At 48.1% G+C, this 25055-nt stretch overlaps 1 protein-coding gene and 1 long non-coding RNA gene across 2 annotated transcripts; one reads left to right on the top strand and one right to left on the bottom strand.

Moving 5' to 3' along the window:
* The first annotated feature begins 4295 nt into the window (after positions 1-4295).
* LOC125548351 lies at positions 4296-5614 on the top strand. The gene is made up of 2 exons (XM_048711975.1): positions 4296-5120; positions 5344-5614. Exons 1-2 carry the CDS (start codon positions 4597-4599, stop codon positions 5534-5536), a joined length of 717 nt encoding a protein of 238 aa, XP_048567932.1. The 5' UTR covers positions 4296-4596; the 3' UTR covers positions 5537-5614.
* Positions 5615-21353: 15739 nt separating this feature from the next.
* On the bottom strand, positions 21354-24467 carry LOC125543933. Its single transcript, XR_007299079.1, has 3 exons — positions 22516-24467; positions 22108-22314; positions 21354-21630 (listed from the first exon to the last, which is right to left on the bottom strand). It is a non-coding gene; the product is annotated as an uncharacterized LOC125543933 (long non-coding RNA).
* Between the last annotated feature and the right edge of the window lie 588 nt (positions 24468-25055).

The following is a 25055-nucleotide window of genomic DNA, read 5'->3' as shown; positions in this document are numbered from 1 at the left end:
ATTTGTTCAACGTGTAAAATTATTACGCATAGAATATATTCTTTTCTCGTTTGTATTGCATTATTTTTGCAGAGATACTCAAACGACGCTAGACGCCGCCACCTCGGCCAACCAATAAATTTTTGACCTACGCGCTGGAACTCTGTCGAACCAACCTTGACGCTGAGGCTGTATTTTGCCAGATTATTCACTTCGCATAAATTAATTATGCACCTTTTTTTCTCTGTTCTTTCTTTCAATTATTATTATTTCTTGCTTGCACTATTTTGTGAGCGCAGAAAATCAATTCCAGTTGGGTCGCGTAGTTGCCTAGGCTTGCCGACATCACCATCCTGCCTTTGTTGATCAACTTGTGTGATCGGATCAGATTGAGAAAATTTTAGCAGCAGCCGCACGTCTCAGTATGTCGAATTCAAGCCATAACACGGACTGCGGTAGTACAGGGGGATGTTACCATTTCCCTTTTTATGTTCATTACTTAATTTTGCATGATGGTAGTCTGCGCTTTGGACTAGTAGTTTGTTTCTTCATCTAGTTTTCATGTTTTATAATTAATGATCTACGCCTCTTATGAACTAGCACATGTATGATCAAGAGTAGGCTAATTATTTTGCCATTTGGAGCCTGCATTCTTATCAACAGATCAATGGACACTGTCGGTGGGACACGGTCTACGCCATGCATTGAGACTTCGCCACAGCATCGGCGTATCGCTTTGACACCGTCGTCCCTCAAACTCTAACTTATATCGACGCCTCCGTAATCGACTTCGACTTCGTCACACGGTCACTTCGGCAAGCCGACGTCGTCGTCCCAATCGGCGTAAATTGGCTCGCGTGATCACCATGTTGGTCGAATTGCCAAACCGACATGTTCAGTTGCCTCAGGGATTTCGGCATCGCTGAAAGAGCTTTACCTCATCGAGTGTCCGGCACACGGGCCATATTTTTTTTATTGCTCACTTTGCATAAATTATTCATTATGCTACAATTTTTTATTATTACTATTATCTTTGGCTTGCACTATTTTCTGTGCACAGGTAAATGATTCGGGTCGGGCAGCGCTGTCACTTCGGCATACCGATGTGCTGACGTGGGGTTTCCGTCGTCGCCTTACCGACCTACCGCGTCACCTCGACTGGACCGGGGGCTTTGCCATCTCTTCATCAAACCTACTCCGGGGACTTTGGCATCATCAGCCGACCAGCTTCGTCAGCTCGGCTGGACCGGGGGCAGCTCCTCAACACGTCAACCGCGCTATGTCGCCACTTCGTCAAGCTGAGCTCTTTTATCGGACACTCCGGAGCCGACTTGGGGGCTGGGACCTCGGCCAGGCCGAGGTCTATGTCTTCGTCCCGCCATAAGTCCGGACCTCATCATCAACACAGAGCACATTAACCAGCTAAGTCGCTTTCATGCTCAAAGTTTTAAACTTTTAATTTGTGTTCGGTTCGACTGTACTCATGTGAGTTGTTTGTTAAAAGAAACTCCCTTTACCCATGTTAGCTGGGGGCTCTTAAATTTACATGAGCCATTTTATAATAAATGTGTTTTCTTCTTGTTCATTGCAAAGTTTTTTTCTATCACGCCTTCCTCGACTCGAGTGTGTGGTCAATAGCCGGATAGCCTGGGTCCGATCTTGACCCACTTTCAGTCTTGAGATCGGATATGTCATGTTAAAGCACTACAGAAGCACAAAAAAATTTTAGACCAAGTTTCGGATAGGCACCAATTGACTTATTTAGTTCGGACGTGGAGTTTCCGCATAAGTCTTTTGGTTTTTAAGCCTATGGCACTTTTAAACTACTTGTGTGTTTCCAGCATAAGTATCGCAGTGCAACGCCGGACACCGTTAGAGATTCGGCAAAACATTTTCGGGTATTGCTTTATATGCATCTGTTTTGAATGGTGTCTTTGGTCAATAGTTGGGTTGCCCAGCTCCTGTGCTTGCCTCCTATGTTCCACTTTGTTCGGCTAGGTGTGCAAAGGGAGAACCACTGTGATTGTGCTTCCAGCTAGCATGGTTAAGCGCCTCAGCGGAGAAAGCCGAAAACTGACTGTCACAATAAGTGTAAACTGGTCAGCGATCCGATGGCTGCATTAAATTATAAGATGGATAGAGGTCAGCCCATGTTAAATGACGGCCCGTTCATAACATTGGCCGAAGTATTTACGGCTTGACCTCGACTGTCGCCGAACACTTACTAGGGGCTAGTAACTGGCCTCCCAACTTTAAGCTTCTATGACTAAGTGAAACTTATAAAGCCCGCATATCTGATTGCCTCGTTTCCGCTAACACAACCGCCTTCGGGCATCGAGACATCGGCTAAGGGTTGTTTTGTTATTGCGAAAACACCCTGCGTAGCATCTACAAACGGGGTGGAAGCCGACGATGGGCCACTTTCAAATGATAAACGATCGCAATGGTGTCAAAATAAACATATCATCGACGTTTGTATTTAATATACGAGGGCCTCCTTTCGCAATCATCGTTATAAAGCCATAAATATGCATCAATTTAACTTAAGATTTTGGCCAAGCTGGGTTGCCTGGCTCCTGTGGTTACCCCTACGTTCCCGATTGTTCGGCTAGGTGGTAAAGGGAGCACCTCTGCAATTGTTACTACCGGGTCATCCGAGTAAGTACCTCAGACTGGGTGATGCCGAAAGCTAGCAATCTTAAAGGATCACATTGGTCGGCAACGATGGAAGTGAAAATTTTGGTTCATTAATACCATAGAGTTTGGGAACTTCCCCCGAACTAAATCCTCAATATTTTCCTCCCACATTGATTGGAGGTGAGGTTTCATGATCATGATAAGCATGACGACCCAAAGAAAGGAACTGATAGCGGGGCAATTTTCTTTGGAAGATGTTTCTTACGTTAAAACGTAATATAACATATCTCTCTATGTACCTTTGTTTATAAAACCGTATGGCCGGATTGCCATGTTTCCATAAATCTTTGCCCTTATAACGGCTTTATAAAGTAGGAAAACACTCCTCGGCTACTGCCAGAGAGGTTGAAGCTGATGGTCGGTCAACAAATTTTGTACAATGCGGATCCAAGCATTAATGAGATTGAAAGGCTTCAAGACAGTGAATGGCTTCCTCTTTCTGGTCAAACATGAACTGGCTTCAGGTGAGTGAATATGACACTGTAAGAACTCTGCAAATGAATGCAGACTATGAGAACCAAGGGATTCTCCCACGGACATGTACCTGTGATAGCATTAGAGATGCGAGGGAAGGGGAAGAGGTCATATGCATTCTCAGAAGATTTTGAAGATAAATCAGTTTGAATACATTGACCTCATAGCACAAAGACATTCACTTATTTAAAGAGAGTCGGTTCCAGATTTGTACGAATCCATGAATTAGTACAAGCGAGGAATCTAACTAGTTATGGATCATAAGTAAATATACTTGGCATTATATGAGATGCAGATAAGGATGGATCCATATTTGGAAGTGAGGAAACCACTTTTGGTTGAAGTGGATGGATCTGACGGATCTAAAGGGCAGTAAAAAGTAAGATTTAATTACCGCTTGATGAACTACTAGACGAGGTGGAGAGAGAGACCGAGCAGTTCAATCTCCCACGCCGTAACTTAGCTGTGGAAGACGCCTACGACGGCGGCGGAGAGGACGAGGTCCGCGGCCGGCATGAGGACGGCGTCGAAGAAGTTGCGACAGCTAAGCACTTCGTCTCCGGCGTCGACACGAGCTCGAAGAGGCGCTAGGGTTTGTGTGAGGTGGAGAGGTGGGAGAAGAGATAATGACCACGGTGAGTTGTGTATTTATAAGGGCAGGGATGGCACAGCGCAATTACACAGGTGCCCCTGGCGGTTCACATTAGAAGGACACATGGCATGCATGCAACACATTCGAAGGACCGCGGTGAGCTGCTTACAAGGACTCAGAGAAGACAAAAGACATGTTTCAATAGAATGCATATTACTTGGATAGATAGAATTTGAGTTAGAAGCACAGAAGAGGTTACGGTCCGATCATATTCACTTAGATCAATAAAAATTCAATCATGAAGACATAGCTATAAGTAAATGCTATAGAGGACAGAACACGAATATATAGGGTGGGTCTATTCTAACAACACCCTTTAAGACCTTATTCTAATAACAGTGGCCTTATTCTGCTAACACCTTCTTCTCTCCGCCGGACACCTCCCCCACCCCAAGGAACCAGGCGCCTCCCCCGCCACCCATCCCCCCGAAACCACCTTCTTCCTCTGCCCCTCCCCACCCTAGCGCCACTGCACCCCCGCCCTAGTGCCGCCATGCCCCACCCTCCCCATCTTGTCCGCCGCATCGCGCCCCACCGGAGCCACTACACCGCCGTACCTCACCCCAGCCGCCTTCCTCTGTCGCCCCGCCACCGTAACCCGCAAGCCTGACCACCCCGTCCTCCTTCCGGCAGTGCGCCCCACCTTGCCGAGCTGCTCCTCGCGGGCTCCTAGATCCAGCAAGATCCGAGGCATGCCCAGCCAGCTGAACTCCCGGTGATCAGTCCGGTCTGGCTACCGCCTCCAGCGTGCCTCCTGGCAATGGATCGGGCCGGCAACCGCCCCCTGCACAGCCATGACCAACCCCGCCGCAGGATCCATCCGTCAGTTGCCCCCCCTGCATGACCACAACGCGAGCCACTCCCCCGCCAGCCACCGGATCCGCGTCTCCGTCCTCCCTTCCTCCCGCGCCTCTGCGTCACCGTCCTTGTCGGCTATCGGGCCACGCGAGGATGCACCCTGGCCCGGCCACATCATCATCATCCTCGTCTCAGGCCATCACCACCTGGATCTACACCACCACCGGTGCCCCGTCGCGCACCTATCCGCCGGGGCTGAGGAGGAAACCAGGCAGCCTCCATCTCTCATCTCCGGTGAGGCCTCCGATGAGCATCTCCACCTCAGATCCAACTCCTACCCCACGATCTCTTCTTTTGGACTCATTTGTTTCAACAACGCTGTCTCTCCCCTCTGCAGTCCGGCGACCGTCGCCGTGCAGCTCGGCGGCATGCGTGATGCGGTTCAGTGCTGGTGCCGGTGCACGGGACTCCCCTACTTCTTCTCCCCACCGACGAACATCCAACCACGCCAGTGTTTGAGGTTGTTGCAGTTCACTTTTTTGATTTTCGGAAGAAAATCACTACACTGCAGTTTGCTATTCCCGTCGATGAGATTTGTGTTTTTTTTGTGTTCTACTAAAGACAAATTAAAGTGCAAATACGGTCCACTTTAGTTTTTCTATTGAGGTTCATTTTACTCTTTTTTTGCGAAAAAGACAGTTGATGCAGTCCGCCGGCCTCATCCCATGAAAATTTGTTTGCAGCTCGCTTGCATGTGTCGCGGCGCTTAGGTATGGGAGCAAAGCAGCTGATGGCGGTGCGGCAAGCAAGGTTGTTGACGTCGTCGCGGGTGGCCTCCGCTGGCTCTGTATCATTGATGCTTCCCCTGACCACAGGTTGCCTCCGTCCCATGACCAAGTGTTGTTTTCCCCCAGTAGTTTTGTTTTTTGCTTTTGAAGAGTATCCTTGCAGTTAACTTTGTGCTCGGTGTAATTCGCGTGTGAGTCCGTGGACTATAGAGCCTTTCTTTTTTAATATTGTTTGCAATTCTCTAGATGTGTGTTGCAGTGCATTGCATAAATGTTTGGTATAAACATCTTTGAAGTATAAACATCTTTGAAGTTCACTAAGCTTTGCCACTCCGGCAGTGAGCGCATGTGCAGTACATTCTGGCGATGTTGGGATTGCATCCTGGGGTTGAAAAAAAACGTGGTTTGCCACTGGACATGGTCTGGTCCAGTTCAGCTAGGTTCCCCGCCCGGCTCACACACTATTTTTTCATAGGATGGAGTTCATTGTGTATAGCTTTGTTGATCACTATGTGTGAAAAAAGGATTAAGGATGTGAGTGTGGCTGTAGCAAAATAATGAATGGATATGTATGTTCTGAAGCTCACTTTCTTCTCTCATGAATTTCACAATAAAACTTCTTCGTGGTTCACGTGGTGATCCGAAACGAAAACACCTCGGAAGAAGCTCACTTCTCGTTACATGTAGTTCACTTGATTAGTCATTGCGGTCCATTCGCCGGGACTACACATAAAAAATATTAAATTTTGAAAAAAAACTCACGTTGTTCACTTTGGGTAGTGTCGCGGTCCGTTTACGGTTGTCACGAGATTCACTTTACATAGTATTGCAGTTTACCAACGCCCGACGTGAAGTGCACTCCACCTTATTTGGGAAAATTTGGTAGTCTTGAGATTCACTTTTCGTAGTATTGCGGTTCACCAACACTCGGCGTGAAGTGCCCTGCACCTCGTTTGAGAAAATTTACGTTCCACAAAAAAAACATGCAGTGCACTTGTCTATCCAATGAAGTGTGGTATTTCGTCTGAAGCAGTGCGTTCTTCTTTCCCCGTCCAAGAAAAAATACGTCTAAACAAAGAAACCATGTAGTGCACTTGCCCATCTAATGAAGTGCGGTATTTCGTCTGAAGCAGTGCGTTCTTCTTTCCTCGTCCGAGAAAAAATACGTCTAAACAAAAAGAAACCATGCAGGGCACTTGCCCATCTGATGCACTGCGGTATTTTGTCTGAAGCAGTGCGTTCTTCTGTCCGATGTAGTACATACGACGATTTTGGTCTCGCGAAAAACAGAGTGTCCGCTTTTCGGTAAAATCAAAACTGCTTTTAAACCGTAAGGAATTAGAGAGAGTGTTCTACATGAAAAAGTTGCATCTCGTCGGTATCTTGACAACGGCGTATGATTTGAATTATTCCGACCAGCGGTTCGTAAAAATTTCGTGAAAAAACAGACGCTGCCTCTCGACGTCAGCCGCATGATTTTCAAAATTAACTAAACACCGTAAGGAATCTCAAAAACATTTCAACATATGAAAGTTGCGCCTTGTCCGTAGATTTCCAATGGCGTATCATACGCCTCGTTTCGACAAACGATTAGAAAACTGGAGCGAAAACAGTACCAAAAATTTCAAAAAAATTCAAAAATAGAATTTCGCGATTTAAGAAATTCAAAATTGCTCTTAAACCATAATGAATTAGAGAAAATAATACATATATAAAAGATGAGCCTCGGCGATATATTTCCAAGGGTGTATCATTTGCTTCATTTCGATGAGCGGTTTAGAAGAAATCGCGGAAAACGCTCGCTGCCACTCGTCATGGGACACACCATTTTCAAAACTGCTCTTAAATTGTGTGGAATCTCAAAAAGTGGTCAACATGGCGAAGTTGCGCCTAATCCATAGCTTTCCAACGGTATATTATATGCCTTGTTCCAATAAACGGTTCAAAAACTAGAGCGAAAACAATATCGAAAAAAACACGGCGTACAGTTTTTTTGCGACGGGAAGTTCACTCGCGTGAGTACTATCGTGGTTCTAAGTCTGAGAGTAATATAGGGGGGTAAGTATGGAGAGGCAAGATCTTAGATATGGAGAAGTTGTAAGCACACGAGGTTTACGAGTTCAGGCCCTTCTCGGAGGAAGTAATAGCCCTACGTATCGGAGCCCGGAGGCGGTCGACTGGATTATGCGTGTATGGTTTACAGGGGTGCGAACCCTTTACGCTGAGGAGGGGGTGGCTTATATAGAGTTCGCCGGATCCCTCCGGCCCTCAGTTATGCAGGGTTTTAAATACATTAAGGTCGGGCGTTACTAGTAACGCCCTTAATAAAGTGCTATGATGATCATAAAAGCTACTTAATAACCGACCGTTAGCGTCCGGAGTGCCTTTAGGTCTCCTGGCCGTCGAGTGGTTTGGTCTTGGTCGAGTGATTGGTTCTTGGTCGAGTGTCTCCGAGTCTGTCGAGTGGAACACTTCCAAGTCGATTGAAAGGTGATTTCTTCTAGAGATGTCCTTGGGTAGGGCAGTTTGGACAGGTCCATGACCCTACCCTAGGTACATAGCTTCATCATTAGCCCCCGAATGGATCGAGGTTTGAGTGGGGAAGGAGTTGAGAATTTCCCCGACTCATTTTTCATGCCATGAGCATATCTGGTTCGGATCGATGAACCTGAGTGATGACAACAACCTCCTTTTCAGTCGCTTTGATCCATTCTTTGTTTTTTGTTGAGTGAGTTTCTTTACTTGAAAGGCTCCGAGTGACGGTGCGGAGGAGATCTTCGGTCTGACAAGTTGTTCTGCTGCCCGCAAATTTCGCGGGATCCGAATTTTGGGAAGCGCACGGGACGGGAGAGGCCGCAGTAATCGGATGTGATAGAGCGGAGCCGCCTCGATCCACGCGCCACCTTTTTCGCCACGTATCGCGCGCGCGATTGTTACGGGATTTGACAGGGCCGCCCGGGCCTACCAGTCAGCCACTCGGAAGCGGCCTCATATAAGGCGTCGGACCGGGGTCTCTCGAACAGTGCGTCTGCATTATCTCTTCTCCTCTCCACGCTCCCTCGCCGCGCTCGCTCTCGCCCCAGCGCCACCGCTCCATACGCGTCTCGCCGGCGACGATGGGGAAGGAGAAAACGGCGGCTCTGGAGCGGGCAAAGAAGGCGACGACGAGGTCGAAGGGGAAGGCGACCAGTCGGGGCGGATCCTCCTCGTGAACCGGCCTGCCGAAGGGCTGGATCCAGGGCGACTGGATCCGCTCAACGATCACCCAAGAAGACCTCGACGACCTAGCCGAAGGAGGGCTGATCCCCTATGAATCGGCGCGGCTTCCGGGGAAGGAATCCGAGCCGCAACCTCGGGAGGGTGAGCGTGTTGTCCTTGCCACCCACGTCGACCGTGAATTTTCCTTGCCTCCTCACCCTTTCTTTCGGGGATTTCTGAACTTCTTTGGGGCACAACTCCACCACTTCACTCCCAACACGATCATTTATCTCGCCGCTTTCGTTTCTTTGTGTGAGAATTTCCTGGGTTGTCGGCCTCACTAGGGCCTCTTCAAGCACAGTTTCACTTGTCGCTCCCAGACGGTGAAAAAGGCTAATCCGAGTGACGAGAGGACTCAAGTGATTCAGATGTGTGGGGGTCTTGGTGTTCAGATGAGAGGGAAAAGTTCCTTTCCGGCCATGATTCTTCCCGACTCAGTTCACGAATGGCAGTCGACCTGGTTTTACTGCAATGACCAGTCGACGCCAGGGCAGTCGACTGGCCTCCCTCCTTTCACCATGGACCGAGTGAGGAAACCCTCCCCTTTGAAGGTTCTCCCGGAGGAGAAGGCGCAGGTGAGGGTGCTGGTAGAGCGAGTGGTCCAGCTTATCTGTGACGGGGTCACCGGTATGGATCTCTTGGAGGTCTTCCTTCAGCGGCGCATCCATCCTCTTCAAGCCCGAGACCATCCGATGTGGATGTATTCGGGTCTTGAAGACTCCACTCAGATTCACCCGGAGGAGGTCGATGACGACACACTGGAGAAGTGGCTGTCGGGCATGACCGGAAACAAGGACAACCCCAGGGGAGCCAGGAGAGTTCCTCCATTCGACCAGTCTCACGTACCAGAGAAGGTTTGATTCTGAGCTTTTATTTGTAATCTGAATTCACTCGCGCAGCTGCCTATACTGAGTCGACTGACTTTGTTCTCCCTGCTTTCTTTCAGGCCATTATTGAAATGTATTCAATGCCCAAGGAGAGCAGGAGCAGGACCCGGAAGGAGAGGCGAGCGGCGGCGACAGTGGCGAATGGGATTCTGATGGTGGAGGGGACGAAGAAAGCGACGATCCAAGTGACGAAGAAGAAGCCGAGTCGCCTCCTCGCAGGGAGAGGCGGTCCAAACTTGACCAAGAACGACCGGGCGCCCGTGAAAAGGCGATTGCTCAAGCTGGTCAGTCTTCAAAGCGTCCTCGGACCTCTTTGCCAACTCCGACTGAAAAAGCGTCAAAGCATCCCAAAGTCGCAGAGCCGAAGCTTCGGAAGGCGTTGCCGAAGATTAAGATTGACATCCCCGTCGCTTCTGCGTGAGTGTTTCCTTTTATCTTCACTCGACGCCATGTGCTGTTTGTTTTTCTTGTTTTAACCGGACGAACTTTGGAGCTGGCAGCGCTGCTACTTTCGGGACCTCAGCTTACAGGGACGATGATGAGGTGATGGAGGATGCGGTCACTTCTAATCTGGGTATGATTTCTGCCATTCTGTGTTTATTTTGGTCGATTCAACTGCAGTGTGTACCATTGGGTGATGCGATTTTGTTGATTGAACTTTGAACAGCCCCTAACATTATTGAGCTCCCTGATGATGAGGATGAAGAGCCCGAGAGGCCTTTGACGAGGAAAAATAGGCAAGCTCCTGCGAGCGAGGTGCCACAATCGACGCCGAGGGCGGAGCCAGTCGTTCAGGACGCTGGTGATGCCAATCGGGATTCTGTTACCTCCGCCGTGCCATTGTCGAGTGCCTTGCCTTCCTCGTCGACTGCTCAGGCCCGTGTCGACCCGCCTTCAGTTTTTGCGACCCATCATGTCCCAAAGGACGAAGTGAATGCTGCCAAGGAAGCCATGCGCCAGGCGGGCATTATGATGGAGAAGATGAAGACGGTGCGGGACGCCAGCCAGGCCGCCTATGATGCCAGCTCGGCTCTCCAGAGCAACGTTCAGGTTAGTTGGTCGCCGCTTGTTCTGTTAGGATATGCTATCTGAAGACTCTTTCCGAAAATCTTTGCATATGTACACCCACTGGGTGCGTCAATTGAATTTTTGAACTAGGTGTAGTCCCCGAGACTACGGTGGACTGCTGGCAGTCGACTGTAGTCTTTGTATTTTGTCGAGTGTAAACCGAACTGGTAGTTTGTCTCTTCCACTTGATCTGGTCGAGTGGGATCAGAACCGGTTGGGGCACGCCAAGTGCACCCACTGGGTGTAGTCCCCGAGACCGTGGTCGACTGCTGGCAGTCGACTGTGGTCTGAGTTCTACTTTCTCTCCACTTTTTTTTACTCCCTGCACTCGACTCCGGCGGGCCAGTCGAGTGGGATCAGAACCGGCGGGGGAACGCAAAGTACACCCACTAGGTGTAGTCCCCGAGACTATGGTGGACTGCGGGCAGTTGATCCTAGTCTTAGTACTTATCGTCTTTGTCATTTTTCGCTGTAAAATAACTTCTCCCCTTTGATTTCAGAAATCTTGTGATCTTGGAGCTCGCTTTGCTGACTTGGAGAAACAGCAGATTCAACTGAACCTTGACTTGGAGCTGGCCAAGACAGAGCTGCAAAAGGTCAAGGACGGCGCCACTGGTAAGACGAGTTTGTCGACTAGTCTGTCTTAGGCTTGGGTACCTTTCTGCTCTTTCTGAATCAATCATCATTTCTTTACAGAAAAACTGAGAGAAGCTCTAGTGAAGAAGGATCAGGATTTGGGTGCTGCTCGAAAGGAGGCTGACGACAGGACCGCTCTGGCTGAACAGAAACTGGCTTCGGTCGGCCAGTTGGAAGAAGAGAATACCAAGCTGAAATCTGCTCTGAACGAAGCCAACAAGGAGTGCTCGCGCTGGAAGAAGGAGAACCTCAACCTGTGCGAGAAGATGGAAGGCATCGCTCGCAGGAGGGATGATCTAGAGAGCTATCTGAGGAGCCTTGCCAAGAAGTTGTTCATCAAGCTTGAAGGTGCACATTTTGTTCCGACTGATTTTTTTTGTGTCGACTCAGCGTATGAAAATTGACTTATCCTTGGATCGTGAATGTAGAGTTTTGCCAGGACTTCGAGGAGGAGACTGGGCGGATCGAACCAGGTTTGGATCCAATCAATTCTCACATGAAAGATCAAACTGCCATGAATCTGCTCCGACTGGAATCCCGCATCAACGGTGTCGTGGACTACTTGGCTCGACTGAAGGTCGCCATGTCACGGATCGACCCGGCACTTTGGCCAGAGGCCATGCTCCAAAATGATCTTAAGTCCCTGATGACTCGACTTAACGAAATCCCTGACCGAGTGCAGGAGTGGAAGAAGTCTTCTACCCGGTGTGGCGCTGATGTGGCTCTGTCTTTGGTTCGCGTCCATTGCAAGGAGGTGCGACAAGATAAGCTGGCAGCAATCAAGGTCGCCAACACCCAGAAGCATGACTTCCGATCTTTTATGGAGACTTTCATCACTGCAGCCACTCGGATCACCGACGGCGTCGACTTAGACGAGTTCGTCGAGCCTGCTAGTCCTCCTCCCGCAGAGTGAACAAACTTTTATGCCTCACCTTAAATTTGCCTCGGAATGCCGAGTGGTTTTTGTAACCGTTAAACTCTTTCGAGCTACATGCCTGAGCACTTTGATTTGTGGTCCAGAACCTTTAGGATTTATCCGAACTTGGTTTATCATTGAATATCTTCATGAATCCCCTGCCAAGTGAACTCGTTCTTCATTCGAGACAACTTTTGTATTTGTAGCACAGCTCCGAAGGAGAAGGAAGAAGTCGACCTGCGCCTCGTTGCCCTTGCGGGTCGGCGAAGCTCCTCAAGAGAAGGTGGCAGTAGTCCTGCACCTCGTCGTCCTTGCGGAGAGCACACGTTGTATTTGTGGCGAAGCTCTCCAGGGGAAACCGGCAGTCGACCCGCACCTCGTTACTGCAGAGCGGGATGGAGCACACATTGTATTTGTGGCGAAGCTCCCCAGGAGAAGGTGGCAGTAGTCCTGCACCTCGTCGTCCTTGAGGATTGAGATGTGTTTCGTACTTAGGCGAGTACTGGACTACAGCTAAGCCCCCGAGTGGGAGGTTTGCTCTCCACTCGGTAGGATTTTTTAAACTTAGGCGAGTGCCGGACTACAGCCAAGTCTCCGAATGAGAGAACTTAGGCGAGTACTGGACTGCAGCTAAGCCCCCGAGTGGGAGGGTTGCTCTCCACTCGGTAGGATTTTTTCAAACTTAGGCGAGTGCTGGACTGCAGCTAAGTCTCCGAGTGAGAAAACTTAGGCGAGTACTGGACTGCAGCTAAGCCCCTGAGTGGGAGGATTGCTCTCCACTCGGTAGGATTTTTTTCAAACTTAGGCGAGTGCCGGACTGCAGCTAAGTCTCCGAGTGAGAGAACTTAGGTGAGTACTGGACTGCAGCTAAGCCCCCGAGTGGGAGGATTGCTCTCCACTCGGTAGGATTTTTTCAAACTTAGGCGAGTGCTGGACTGCAGCTAGGTCTCCGAGTGAGAAAACTTAGGTGAGTACTGGACTCCAGCTAAGCCCCCGAGTGGGAGGATTGCTCTCCACTCGGTAGGATTTTTTCAAACTTAGGCGAGTACTGGACTGCAGCTAAGCCCCCGAGTGGGAGGACTTAGGTGAGTACTGGACTGCAGCTAAGCCCCCGAGTGGGAGGATTGCTCTCCACTCGGTAGGATTTTTTCAAACTTAGGCGAGTACTGGACTGCAGCTAAGCCCCCGAGTGGGAGGACTTAGGTGAGTACTGGACTGCAGCTAAGCCCCCGAGTGGGAGGATTGCTCTCCACTCGGTAGGATTTTTTCAAACTTAGGCGAGTATTGGACTGCAGCTAAGCCCCCAAGTGGGAGGACTTAGGTGAGTACTGGACTGCAGCTAAGCCCCTGAGTGGGAGGATTGCTCTCCACTCGGTAGGATTTTTTCAAACTTAGGTGTGTACTGGACTGCAGCTAAGCCCTCGAGTGGGAGGACTTAGGTGAGTACTGGACTGCAGCTAAGCCCCGAGTGGGAGGATTGCTCTCCACTCGGTAGGATTTTTTCAAACTTAGGCGAGTGCCGGACTGCAGCTAAGTCTCCGAGTGAGAGGACTTAGGCGAGTACTGGACTGCAGCTAAGCCCCTGAGTGGGAGGGTTGCTCTCCACTCGGTAGGATTTTTTCAAACTTAGGTGAGTGCCGAACTACAGCTAAGTCTCCGAGTGAGAGAACTTAGGCGAGTACTAGACTGCAGCTAAGCCCCCGAGTGGGAGGGTTGGTCTCCACTCGGTAGGATTTTTAAATACTTAGGCGAAACGGGTTCGCAGCTAAGCCCCCGAGTGGGAGGCTGGGTCACCACTCGGTAGGAAATTATTTTTACAAACTTAGGCGAAGCGGATTCGCAGCTAAGCCACCCACTTGGGGATTTCTTATGCAAACAAAAACAATAACAATCACTGGGAAAATTATAACGCTCTTGTCTTTGATAAATAAACTACAGGAGTTTTTTCTTATTACATCTCATCCGAGTGAGAATTCAAGTATAAAAGGGGCGGAGTAGCTCCGCATTCCAAGCTCGTGGCTCATCAATCTGGCGATCGACATTATAGAGGTGATACGCTCCATTGTGGAGGACTCTGGTGACTATGAAGGGGCCTTCCCAAGTAGGAGCGAGTTTGTGTGGTTTCTGCTGATCCACTCGGAGGACTAAGTCTCCTTCTTGGAAGGCTCGACTCTTCACATTTCTGGCATGGAATCAACGCAAGTTTTGCTGAATAATGGTCGATCGGATCATGGCCATTTCTCTTTCTTCTTCCAGGAGGTTGACTGCGTCCTGCCGGGCTTGTTCTACTTCTTCTTCAGAGTAGAGCTCGACTCGAGGGGCGTTGTGAACCATGTCACTCGGCAAGACTGCTTCGGCTCCGCAGACGAGAAAGAATGGGGTTCTTCCGGTCGATCGGTTCGGGGTCGTCCTCAATCCCCAAAGAACTGATGGAAGCTCGTCAACCCATGCACCTGCTGCGTGCTTCAGATTGCGCATCAATCGAGGTTTCAGTCCTTTGAGAATTAGGCCGTTTGCTCTTTCCGCCTGTCCATTCGACTGAGGGTGAGCGACCGAAGCATAGTCGACTCGTGTGCCTTGAGAGGCGCAAAAGGCCCTGAATTTGTCGGAATCGAAGTTTGACCCGTTGTCAGTGATGATGTTGTGCGGAACTCCATATCTGAATATCAACTCTCTGATGAAACTGATAGCAGTGCAAGCATCAAGATTCTTGATAGGCTTAGCTTCAATCCATTTGGTGAACTTGTTGACTGCTACTAGCACATGAGTGAAGCCGCTCCTGCCCGTTTTCAGTGGTCCAACCATGTCCAGCCCCCAAACTGCGAAGGGCCAGACGAGTGGAATGGTTTTCAGAGCTGACGCGGGCTTGTGCGACATATTGGAGTAATACTGACATCCTTCACATTTGTCGACTATCTCTTTTGCCATTTCATTGGCCCTTGGCCAGTAAAATCCCGCTCGGTATGCTTTAGCCACAATGGTCCGAGAGGACGCATGATGACCACAGGTCCCCGAGTGGATATCGTCAAGGATCATCTGACCTTCTTCTGGTGCTATACACTTCTGACTGACTCCAGTCGCGCTTTCTCTAAACAACTGTCCCTTTATGACTGTAAAGTCCTTGGATCGACGGACGATCTGTCGAGCCTCTTCTTCGTCCTTTGGGAGTTCTTTCCTTAGGATGTACACGATGTACGGTACTGTCCAGTCGGGAGTGATGACCAAGACTTCCATGATCAGGTCGACCACAGTTGGAACTTCGACTTCAGCCGGATCCGTGGCACTTTTTGGCTGCAGGGCCTCTTCAGTGAAGGGATCCTCCTGAACTGATGGTGTGTGGATGTGTTCCAAAAACACATTGCTGGGAATGGCTTCTCTTTTGGAACCTATTTTTGCCAAATCATCAGCTGCTTGATTTTTCAGTCGGGGTATGTGATGAATCTCTAACCCCTCGAATTTCTTCTCCAGCTTTCTCACTGCATTGCAATAACCAGTCATGGCTGGACTTCTGATGTCCCATTCCTTCATCACCTAATTAACCACCAAATCTGAGTCGCCATAGACCATGAGGCGGCGGACGCCGAGTGAAATGGCCATGCGCAACCCATATAAAAGTGCTTCATATTCTGCCTCATTATTGGAGGAATCAAAGTGGATTTGAAGAACATATCTGAGCTTATCTCCTCGGGAGGAGACCAACACCACCCCGGCACCGGAACCATTCAACATTTTGGAACCGTCGAAGAACATGGTCCAATGCTCCGAGTGAACCTGAGTCGGCAGTTGCTGTTCAATCCACTCGGTGACGAAATCTGCTATTGCCTGGGACTTGATAGCTTTCTTTGCCTCGAACTTGATATCTAGAGGAAGGAGTTCAATCACCCATTTTGCCACTCGACCAGTTGCATCTCTATTATGCAGGATCTCTGACAATGGAGCGTCGCTGACGACTGTAATGGAATGATCAGAGAAGTAGTGAGCAACTTTCTTTGTGGTCATATAAATCCCATATACAAGCTTCTGATAATGAGGATATCTTTTCTTCGACGGGGTCAAAACTTCAGAAATATAATATACTGGGCGCTGAACTTTGAAGGCTTTTCCTTCTTCTTCCCGCTCGACCGTAAGTACCGTACTGACGACTTATCCCGTGGCTGCGATGTAAAGCAACAAAGGCTCCTTGCTGATTGGGGCAGCAAGCACCGGCTGGGTGGAAAGCAGAGCTTTGAGCTCTGCAAACGCTGCATCAGCTTCGGGAGTCCACTCAAACTTGTCGGACTTCTTCATCAATCGGTAAAGAGGCAATGCCTTTTCACCGAGACGAGATATGAATCGACTTAAAGCGGCCAAGCAACCAGTAAGCTTCTGGACGTCGTGCACTCGCATAGGACTTTTCATTCGGAGTATAGTACCGACTTTTTCTGGATTGGCGTCGATTCCCCGTTCGGAAATGAGAAAACCGAGTAATTTTCCGCCAGGAACTCTGAATGTGCACTTTGATGGATTAAGCTTGATATCATACCTCCCGAGGTTGGCAAAGGTTTTAGCAAGGTCAGCCAGCAGGTCGGAACCCTTCCGTGACTTGACCACAATGTCATCCATGTATGCTTCCACTGTCATCCATGTATGCTTCCACATTTCGACTGATTTGAGTGAGCAAACACTTCTAAATCATCCTCATGAATGTGGCTCCGGCATTCTTGAGGCCGAACGGCATGGTAACATAACAGAAGCACCCGAATGGAGTGATGAAAGCTGTTTTGATCTCGTCAGGTCCATACAGACGGATATGATGGTACCCGGAATAGGCGTCTAAAAAAGACAGTCGCTCATCCCGCAGTCGAGTCGACTATCTGATCGATGCGGGGGAGAGGAAAACGATCTTTCGGGCAGGCCCAATTGATATGTTTAAAGGCAATGCACATGCAAAGTGACTTGTCCTTCTTGGGGACCATGACAACGTTGGCGAGCCACTCGGAGTGGTAGATTTCTCGGATGAACTCCGCTGCTAAGAGCCGAGACACCTCCTCGCCAATAGCCTTTCTCTTCTGTACGGCGGACCATTGGAGATGTTCCTTGACAGGTTTTACTTTTGAGTCGACCCTTAGGCGGTGCTCAGCCAGCTCCCTGGGAACACCCGGCATGTCAGAAGGCTTCCATGCGAAAATGTCCCAGTTCTCACGGAGGAACTGGATGAGCGCTTCTTCCTATTTGGAGTCGAGTGTTGTTGAGATATGAGTTGGATGTGAGTTGTCTTCGTTTTGCCAGACGACTGAAAAGCTGATTCTGTAGCGGGCTTCTTGGCTCATAACAAATCACTCGGGTCTGCGGTCTTCTGGTATTCCTGCAGCTCCACCACTGCCATCTGAGCATCAGCGATCTTTGAACCTTTCTGAAAACATTCTTCCGCTTTCTTCCGATCGCCCGTAATAGTGATCACACCTTTGGGGCCAGGCATCTTCAGTTTGAGATACACATAACATGGTCGGGCCATGAAGCGTGCATAAGCCGGCCTGCCCAAAATAGCGTGGTAGGCACTCTGGAAGTCTACAACTTCAAACGTCAACTTTTCATTGTGGTAATTCTTGGAATTCCCGAAAACCACATCAAGAGCATTCTGGCCGAGTAATTCAGCCTTCTTCCCAGGAATGACTCCATGGAAACTCATGTTGCTGGTACTGAGTCTGGACAACGGAATGCCCATCCCTTTCAACGTCTCAGCATATAATATGTTCAAACCACTGCCACCATCCATCAAGACTTTGGTCAGTTGAGTGCCTTCGACAACTGGGTCGACCACCAAAGCTTGCCTCCCAGGGGTGGCGATGTGCGTTGGGTGATCGGACCGGACGAATGTTATGGCAGTCTGAGACCACTTCAGATAACTGGGTGTCGCCGGAGCAACCATATTCACCTCTCAGTTGATAACTTTCAGTCGACTTTTGCTTTCAACATCAGCAAAAATCATCAGGGTGGCATTGACCTGGGGGTATCCATCGTCACTATCTTCCTTGTCCTCAACTTTGTCCGACTCCTTTTCCTTATCAAGAGTCGACACTGTCGAGTGGTATGTTTCGGGTAAATGAAATTACCCTCTTCATCTTTCTTGGTGTGGACGAGACATGGCAAATCCAACACATCATTTCCGTCCTGGTCTTTAACTTTCTTGGGGTTCCAAGGTCCTTTGGGTTTCCCTTTAAACTTTCCTTGGGTTATAGCCAAGGCTTCCCCAGGAGCAGCTGGCTCGGCTTTCCGCTTCTGTTTCCGATGGGAATTTCCTCTGGTTTCTTGAGCGACTGACTTGATCTTACCACTCCTGAGTCGATCCTCATCTTCACCATTAGCGTACTTGGTGGCAATCTCCATCATCCGATTCAGAGACATATCTCCGGTCCGACCAAATTTCAGATCCAGTTCTCTGTACTTGATGCCTTCTTTGAAGGCACAGACTGCTTGGTGGTTAGGCACATTCTCTACCGTGTGATGTAATGTGATCCATCTCTGGATGTAATTCCTCAAAGTTTCATTCAGCTTCTGCACACAAGACCGCAGTTCCGTCAGTCCTGCAGGTCACTTGCATGTTCCTTCAAATGTGGTGACAAACACTCGGGCGAGATCTTCCCAAGTGTAAATGCTGCTGGGTGCTAGCTGGTTTAGCCACGCTCTGGCCGAGCCCTCCAACATGAGAGGCAGGTGCTTCATGGCCACTTCATCATTGCCGCCGCCAATCTGGACGGCCACTCGGTAGTCTTCAAGCCAAGTATCGGGCTTGGACTCACCAGTGAACTTGCTGACTCCAGTCGCCAACCTGAAGTTGGGAGGAATCACAGCGGCCCTGATGGCTCTACTAAAGCACTCTGGCCCCGAAACATGTGCTCTGCTGCTTGTAGGTGCGTCTCTGTCGTGACCTTCTCGGTGAGTTCTGTTCCTATCGACCAAACCTTGAACGAGAATGGATCTCGCATCAAAGCCTGGCTCCCTGGAGTCGACTGGGATCCTTCGCCCAACACTACGAGGGCGCCTGTCATCCTGTTGTCGAGGCGCATACGACCCGCTCCTCGGGGGAGGGGTGGGCACTCGACGTCGGTCATCACGATCAAATCGGTGATCATATTGCTCATGGTTCCCGTACTGATTACGCCGGTCCCCACGTCCCTCATGCCTCGGGGGCGATCTCGGACTATGAGCCGACTGGACTGTGTCTGCAGCAACGGATCTGCTGTGAATCCTGTTCCGCGACTGAGAAACAGCGGAATTCTGGTCTCCTGCTGCTCGGAGTAACGCTCTGATCTGCAGCAAGTCTCTACCAGCCTCCGACTGGGAAGTCTGAATCGACTCTACTATTCGGGCTGCAGCTGCTAAATTCTGAACCGGAGTTCGATATACCTGCGGGGGCGGGAAGAGCTGACATCGACTGGATTCGGGAACCCGTTGTCGTGCACGCTTGTCGAGTGCTTGCTGGAGGTTCTCCAGTCGAGTGCGGTCGGCCAAGTTTGCCAGGCGCGCGTCCTCCAAGGCACGAGCCTCGGGGGTTTCTCCGACGATAGGAGTGTGCACTGCATCCATGTTCCGGCGACGAAGTTCTTCTCTCTGTAGCAATGTGAGAGGCTCGGGGAGATATTCCTCATGGGGACGCGACGGGTCGCCACCACCCGCGCCTCCATCGGTGCGGGGAAAACCGGGAGGACTGGGAGGTCCATCGACCATCAGAACCTCCGCCGCCGGATCGCTGCTGTCGCACTCGGATGCGGTCTTTGCGGAGCCAGTCGACAGATCGAACATGCCGTAGAGGGATTCATCGGGCTCGATCGCTGCGACTTGAGGGGTGGCCGACTGGCGTGCCACAACGTGTCTCACCCACCGCTGAAGTCTCGACCGACCGGAGCGCTTGCGCCGGCGGTAAACAGGGAGGGAGGACAACACAGGAGCCGACCGATAGGGGGTCGACGGTTGCCGCAAGAGAACGCCACGGACGCACTCGCTAAAGTGCGTTGCCCCGCGGACAGGGAGTGCATCCACGTCGAGCGGAGCCTCCTGAAGCCAAGCGGAGTCATCAGCGATGAACGTGAGCGCGCTGAGACGGATCTCGTGGCCCTCCACCAAAACTCCGCCGGAAACCATGATGATTCGGATCGGAAAAGATCGCAACTCCTCCAACAAATCGCTAAAACACCTGCCCCACGGTGGGCGCCAACTGTCGTGGTTCTAAGTCTGACAGTAATGTAGGGGGGTAAGTATGGAGAGGCAAGATCTTAGCTATGGAGAAGTTGTAAGCACATGAGGTTTACGAGTTCAGGCCCTTCTCGGAGGAAGTAATAGCCCTACGTCTCGGAGCCCGGAGGCGGTCGACTGGATTATGCGTGTATGGTTTACAGGGGTGTGAACCCTTTACACTGAGGAGGGGGGTGGCTTATATAGAGTTCGCCGGATCCCTTCGGCCCTTAGTTATGCAGGGTTTTAAATGCATTAAGGTCGGGCGTTACTAGTAACGCCCTTAATAAAGTGCTATGATGATCATAAAAGCTACTTAATAACCGACCGTTAGCGTACGGAGTGCCTTTAGGTCTCCTGGCCGTCGAGTGGTTTGGTCTTGGTCGAGTGATCGCTTCTTGGTCGAGTGTCTCTGAGTCTGTCGAATGGAACACTTCCAAGTCGATTGATAGGTGATTTCTTCTAGAGATGTCCTTGGGTAGGGCAGTTTGGACAGGTCCATGACTCTACCCTAGGTACATAGCTTCATCAAGTACTGCAGCACACTTGGTTCAAACAATGACGTGCACTTGCGTTGAGCGTGCAATGCGGAAGTGTTATCAGAATAGTTATTCTGCTAATATATATATATATATATATATATATATATATATATATATTAGTGTTGCTATTCATCACCCAGTGTTCAGAATAAGCTATTCTTCAGCCATGGTAATCTTATGACCGCTTCCTAAATAAATTACGTTTAGAATATAAATAGTTACATGCATATTAATTCAATATGTAAAATTTGGTATAAAAAACAAAGATATAGGTTATAATACCAAAAAAAATCACATTTTAAGTATGTTTTACACTATATTTTTACACTAGTAAGCGTGCACGTGCGACACACGTTTTGATTAATATCCATAAGTTATAAACGATACAATTGGATATATACAACAAAAGTATCCAAATCAAATCATGTCCATAAACACAATCAACACTATTCACCAATACCTCTTGCTCTTTTCCTCGTATGTATAATTGTTGTGCAAAGAACATTTTTTATGGATACGACACATTTTTCTGCCGACTCAACATTCCAACCTTGGCTCAAAAATTGGAAGAGAATAAACAAAACTACAAAAGCAAGAACCGGGGCTTAAAGACCTAAGTGGCCAGAGGATTCGTTCGATTCAACTCACTAACCTGACACGTACTGCAAAGAATCGTCTTGCAAGAACCAGAGATAAAAAAGCACATGATCTTGGTAAGATTACACTGTCAAAAAGAAAATCTTGATGAGATTAGTAAAATTCAGAAGGATTCGAACATAACTGTGATGCTATGAAAAATTCCACCCAATAGCAAGCAGGGAAAATATTCTTTCTAAATAGGTAACATTCTCCAAGATAACTCATGAGCCTCACCAGAACAAATCTTATAGAATGAATATCACATCTTTGTAGTGAATCGATATAGCAGTTACATTCAGATTCATAACTTAAAAATAAAATTTACAATAGAATATATGAATGGCACATGAACTCCATACATATTTCTCTTTAATAGAGAATTTGGATGCTATGAAACAGATGTGTGGAAAATTAAAATGAAAATAGACAAACCTTACTGATGGATCATAAACCAAAATAAGGATATCTACTGAAATTAATGAGAAACTGCTACTCAGATAGAATAAATTAGTTACGACATTGGTACTGTCCATTGCCAATACTTGTGAAAAAACATTGTCACCTGATCGTCTTTAGTCGCATGCTTGCCGGCCCACTGTACATGTTAGAGAAGTGGTATGCAGCAAAGCAGGGGTGTGGGCAGCAATGCCGGATCTTTTACGACGGCGGGAGGGTGATGCCGGGACGATTGCGGTCGTGGCCAACAAAGTGGTGTGGGACGGAAGCCCCGATTGACATCCATGTGTGAGGCTCTTGGCTACCAAGAGTTCTGGGGCAAGTGTAGGTGTTCAGTTAATTTAGAGTCTCCATAGCAAACTCTGTTAATAAATAAGGGAAAGCATTGAAATGAAAATATGCTAAGGTAATTATGTACAGAGAACGGAAACGACTAATTGGTTGCTTCCCAATCTTCCGTCATAACACCAAATTGACAGAAAAAAACAGTACTATATTGAGGAAAATTTTATACCTGCATTATCCACACTGCATCCGTTACCTCTTGACATTGCTTCATTGATAGAAGGACCAAGTGATAAAATATATGCCGGTTTCACTGTTAGTGCTTTATTTAGGGCTGAATTCCTCTCTCATTTTGTCAGCGCAGATTTCTTATTGGACGTGTGTCAACTCAAAGAAATAACCAAGTGTCCATATATTGTTTCCAACACCATCAACTACAGTGAATGAAGACATCTAGTGAGAAACCACATAATCCACGCATCTAGTCTGAATGCCTTAGCCTTATGAGGTTCCATAGGTGGGACTTACTCAACATTCAGTCACACCATCATAAACACTTGGAGATCAATTCTGAAAACTGAATAACATGCCAAAGATGAAACAAAATACTTTCAAACTACAACTATCACTATTACGAAGTCAATGAGGAAGCAAGCTATAATAAAGAAATCAAATTAATCTAGTCCAATGTAGGTGCTTCCAATCTAATATTCCTGGTAGCAGCAAGCCATGTTGTAAGAAGGGAATTTTGATACAACTACGTATATCCAAGTGCTGCAAACAGGAGTTTATATGTCAGGAGCAGGAAAGTTAGTAGCAAGAAAAATCACGTCAGATAGAACACATGAACAAAAAAAAGATTTTGCCACATTATTACATAGAACTTCATTCTCTTTTTGGTGGTTCTTAACCTAGTGTCATCACGGCTCTGGAATCAAGACTATCAACTATATCTATGAATGATGGCATTTCTTTTGTGAGACATATTTCTAGATAAGAGTTACTGCAAATACATCTGATAGACTAATCATAAGGAGTTCAAAGTAAGCTTTGTGTTGTAAGATATAAGATTAATATCTTGGAGATGAATGAATGGCATGGAGAATTGGCAAAGAAGCGAATCTTCCTTCGATCTAGACTATAGATGTCGAGAAAACAAGATCTGGAGGAAGACAAAGGACAAAGTGTGTGATGCAGAGAGCGACGTGTGTGTCATGGACGCGACCATCTTCCTAGCCGCCTCTCCAGACCTCATAGCCAGCTACACCCCCACGGCACTCCATAGGCTGCCCTCCCTCTCGCAGTCCAGGCCTTCCATGCTGCGGGATGTCGGAAGCCGGAGGAATGCGCACCCTTTACGCACACACCCTCCGCCGCGCAGCTGCCACGGCATCATCGCGGCCGCGCCACAAGGGCCGCCACGCATAGCTCTGCTACCGTGGCCTGCATCCACCGCCGCGTCTGTGGCCGCCCGCTGCGTCCTGGTCTGCAGCCGCTGGTCGAGGGAGGAGATGGACCTTGCCGCCACTGACGCAGACCGACCACTCTGGTTCCGCGCCGCCGCTTCTCGAGGGAGGACATGCAGGCCGAGCGGCGCGCGGCATGCTGCGGGCGACACGAGGCTGGGGGCGCGGCGGCGCCGCTCCTGTTCCCATGGCGGCGATGGGGAGGGAGCGTGGGCATTGTGCGTTAGTTTTGTGCGTGATTGCAGGAGATTCGTTGAATTATTATCTGAGGTGAGTAATTTCTTCACATTTTTTTTCATGCCTTGCGTGACTTACGGGGATTGATTTTGCGGGCGTGAAGTTTCCTCTGCGGTGGAGTTTGTTCAGTCAATCTAAATTACTAAGTACACACAAGAGAAAAATTAGATTAAGATAAACAGTTAGATTAAGTTTAGTGGGTTCAATCTTACGGTGATAATGGATCTGTGTACATTTTGTGAGGTGTGTTTAGAGAAGTTCTTGTTTGATTGTTTAATAATAGTGGAGATTCGTAATTTTACGTAACATAATATATTTTTTACAATGAGTACATATTTTCTTACACTCTCTTTTTATGTATGAAATAAGACAAAATTTATGAAACGCAAAAATACGATGCATTGATGTCAAAATTGAGAGGGGTAAAGAATAATTATTCCTTACCCAGGTTGACGAATAGCGCGACCCTATAGGTGTAGAATAAGTTATTCTTCACCCGAGATAATCTTACAATCATTTCATAATTAAATTATGTTTGGAATTCAAATATTTATATTTCTGTTGATTGACTACTTAAAATTTTACATAAGAAAATAAAAAATATAGGTCATAAGACAAGAAAATTTGCAGTTTATGTGTATTTTAGACTATGTTTTTACGTTTGTAATTTTACATAACATAAAATATTTTTTACGGCGATTATACATTTTCTTACGGTCTCTTTTTGCGTCGGAAATAAGACAAAACTTACAGAACGTAAAATTACGATGCATTGATGGTAAAATAGAGGGAGGGTGAAGAATAACTATTCCTCACCCAGGGTGACGAATAATGAGACCCTATATATATGCATCCTACTACCGGGTGTAGCTACACCCATTTCTCATACTACTTTATATTTTTTACTATGTTCATGTAATATATCTAAAATATATCTAAGATACTCCAAAGCGAGTTATGTAAAAAAATTGCATGTGAGCCCATGTTTTTATCATATTTGTGAAAATACATACATATTTGTACGTAAGAAGAAGTATGCCAAAAATATACTACATACTACCTAAAA

The sequence above is a fragment of the Triticum urartu genome, chromosome 3 (genome assembly GCF_003073215.2).
Source record: "Triticum urartu cultivar G1812 chromosome 3, Tu2.1, whole genome shotgun sequence".
NCBI lineage: Eukaryota > Viridiplantae > Streptophyta > Magnoliopsida > Poales > Poaceae > Triticum > Triticum urartu.
Note: the sequence above shows the minus strand (reverse complement) of the source record. Positions and strands in the feature narration are given on the sequence as shown.

Coding starts and splice junctions, on each gene's coding strand:
- LOC125548351 (XM_048711975.1), top strand. CDS start 4,597: ATGACCAACCCCGCCGCAGGATCCATCCGTCAGTTGCCCCCCCTGCAT. Junction 5,121..5,343: donor CAACCACGCCAGTGTTTGAG/GTTGTTGCAGTT, acceptor ATTTGTTTGCAG/CTCGCTTGCATGTGTCGCGG.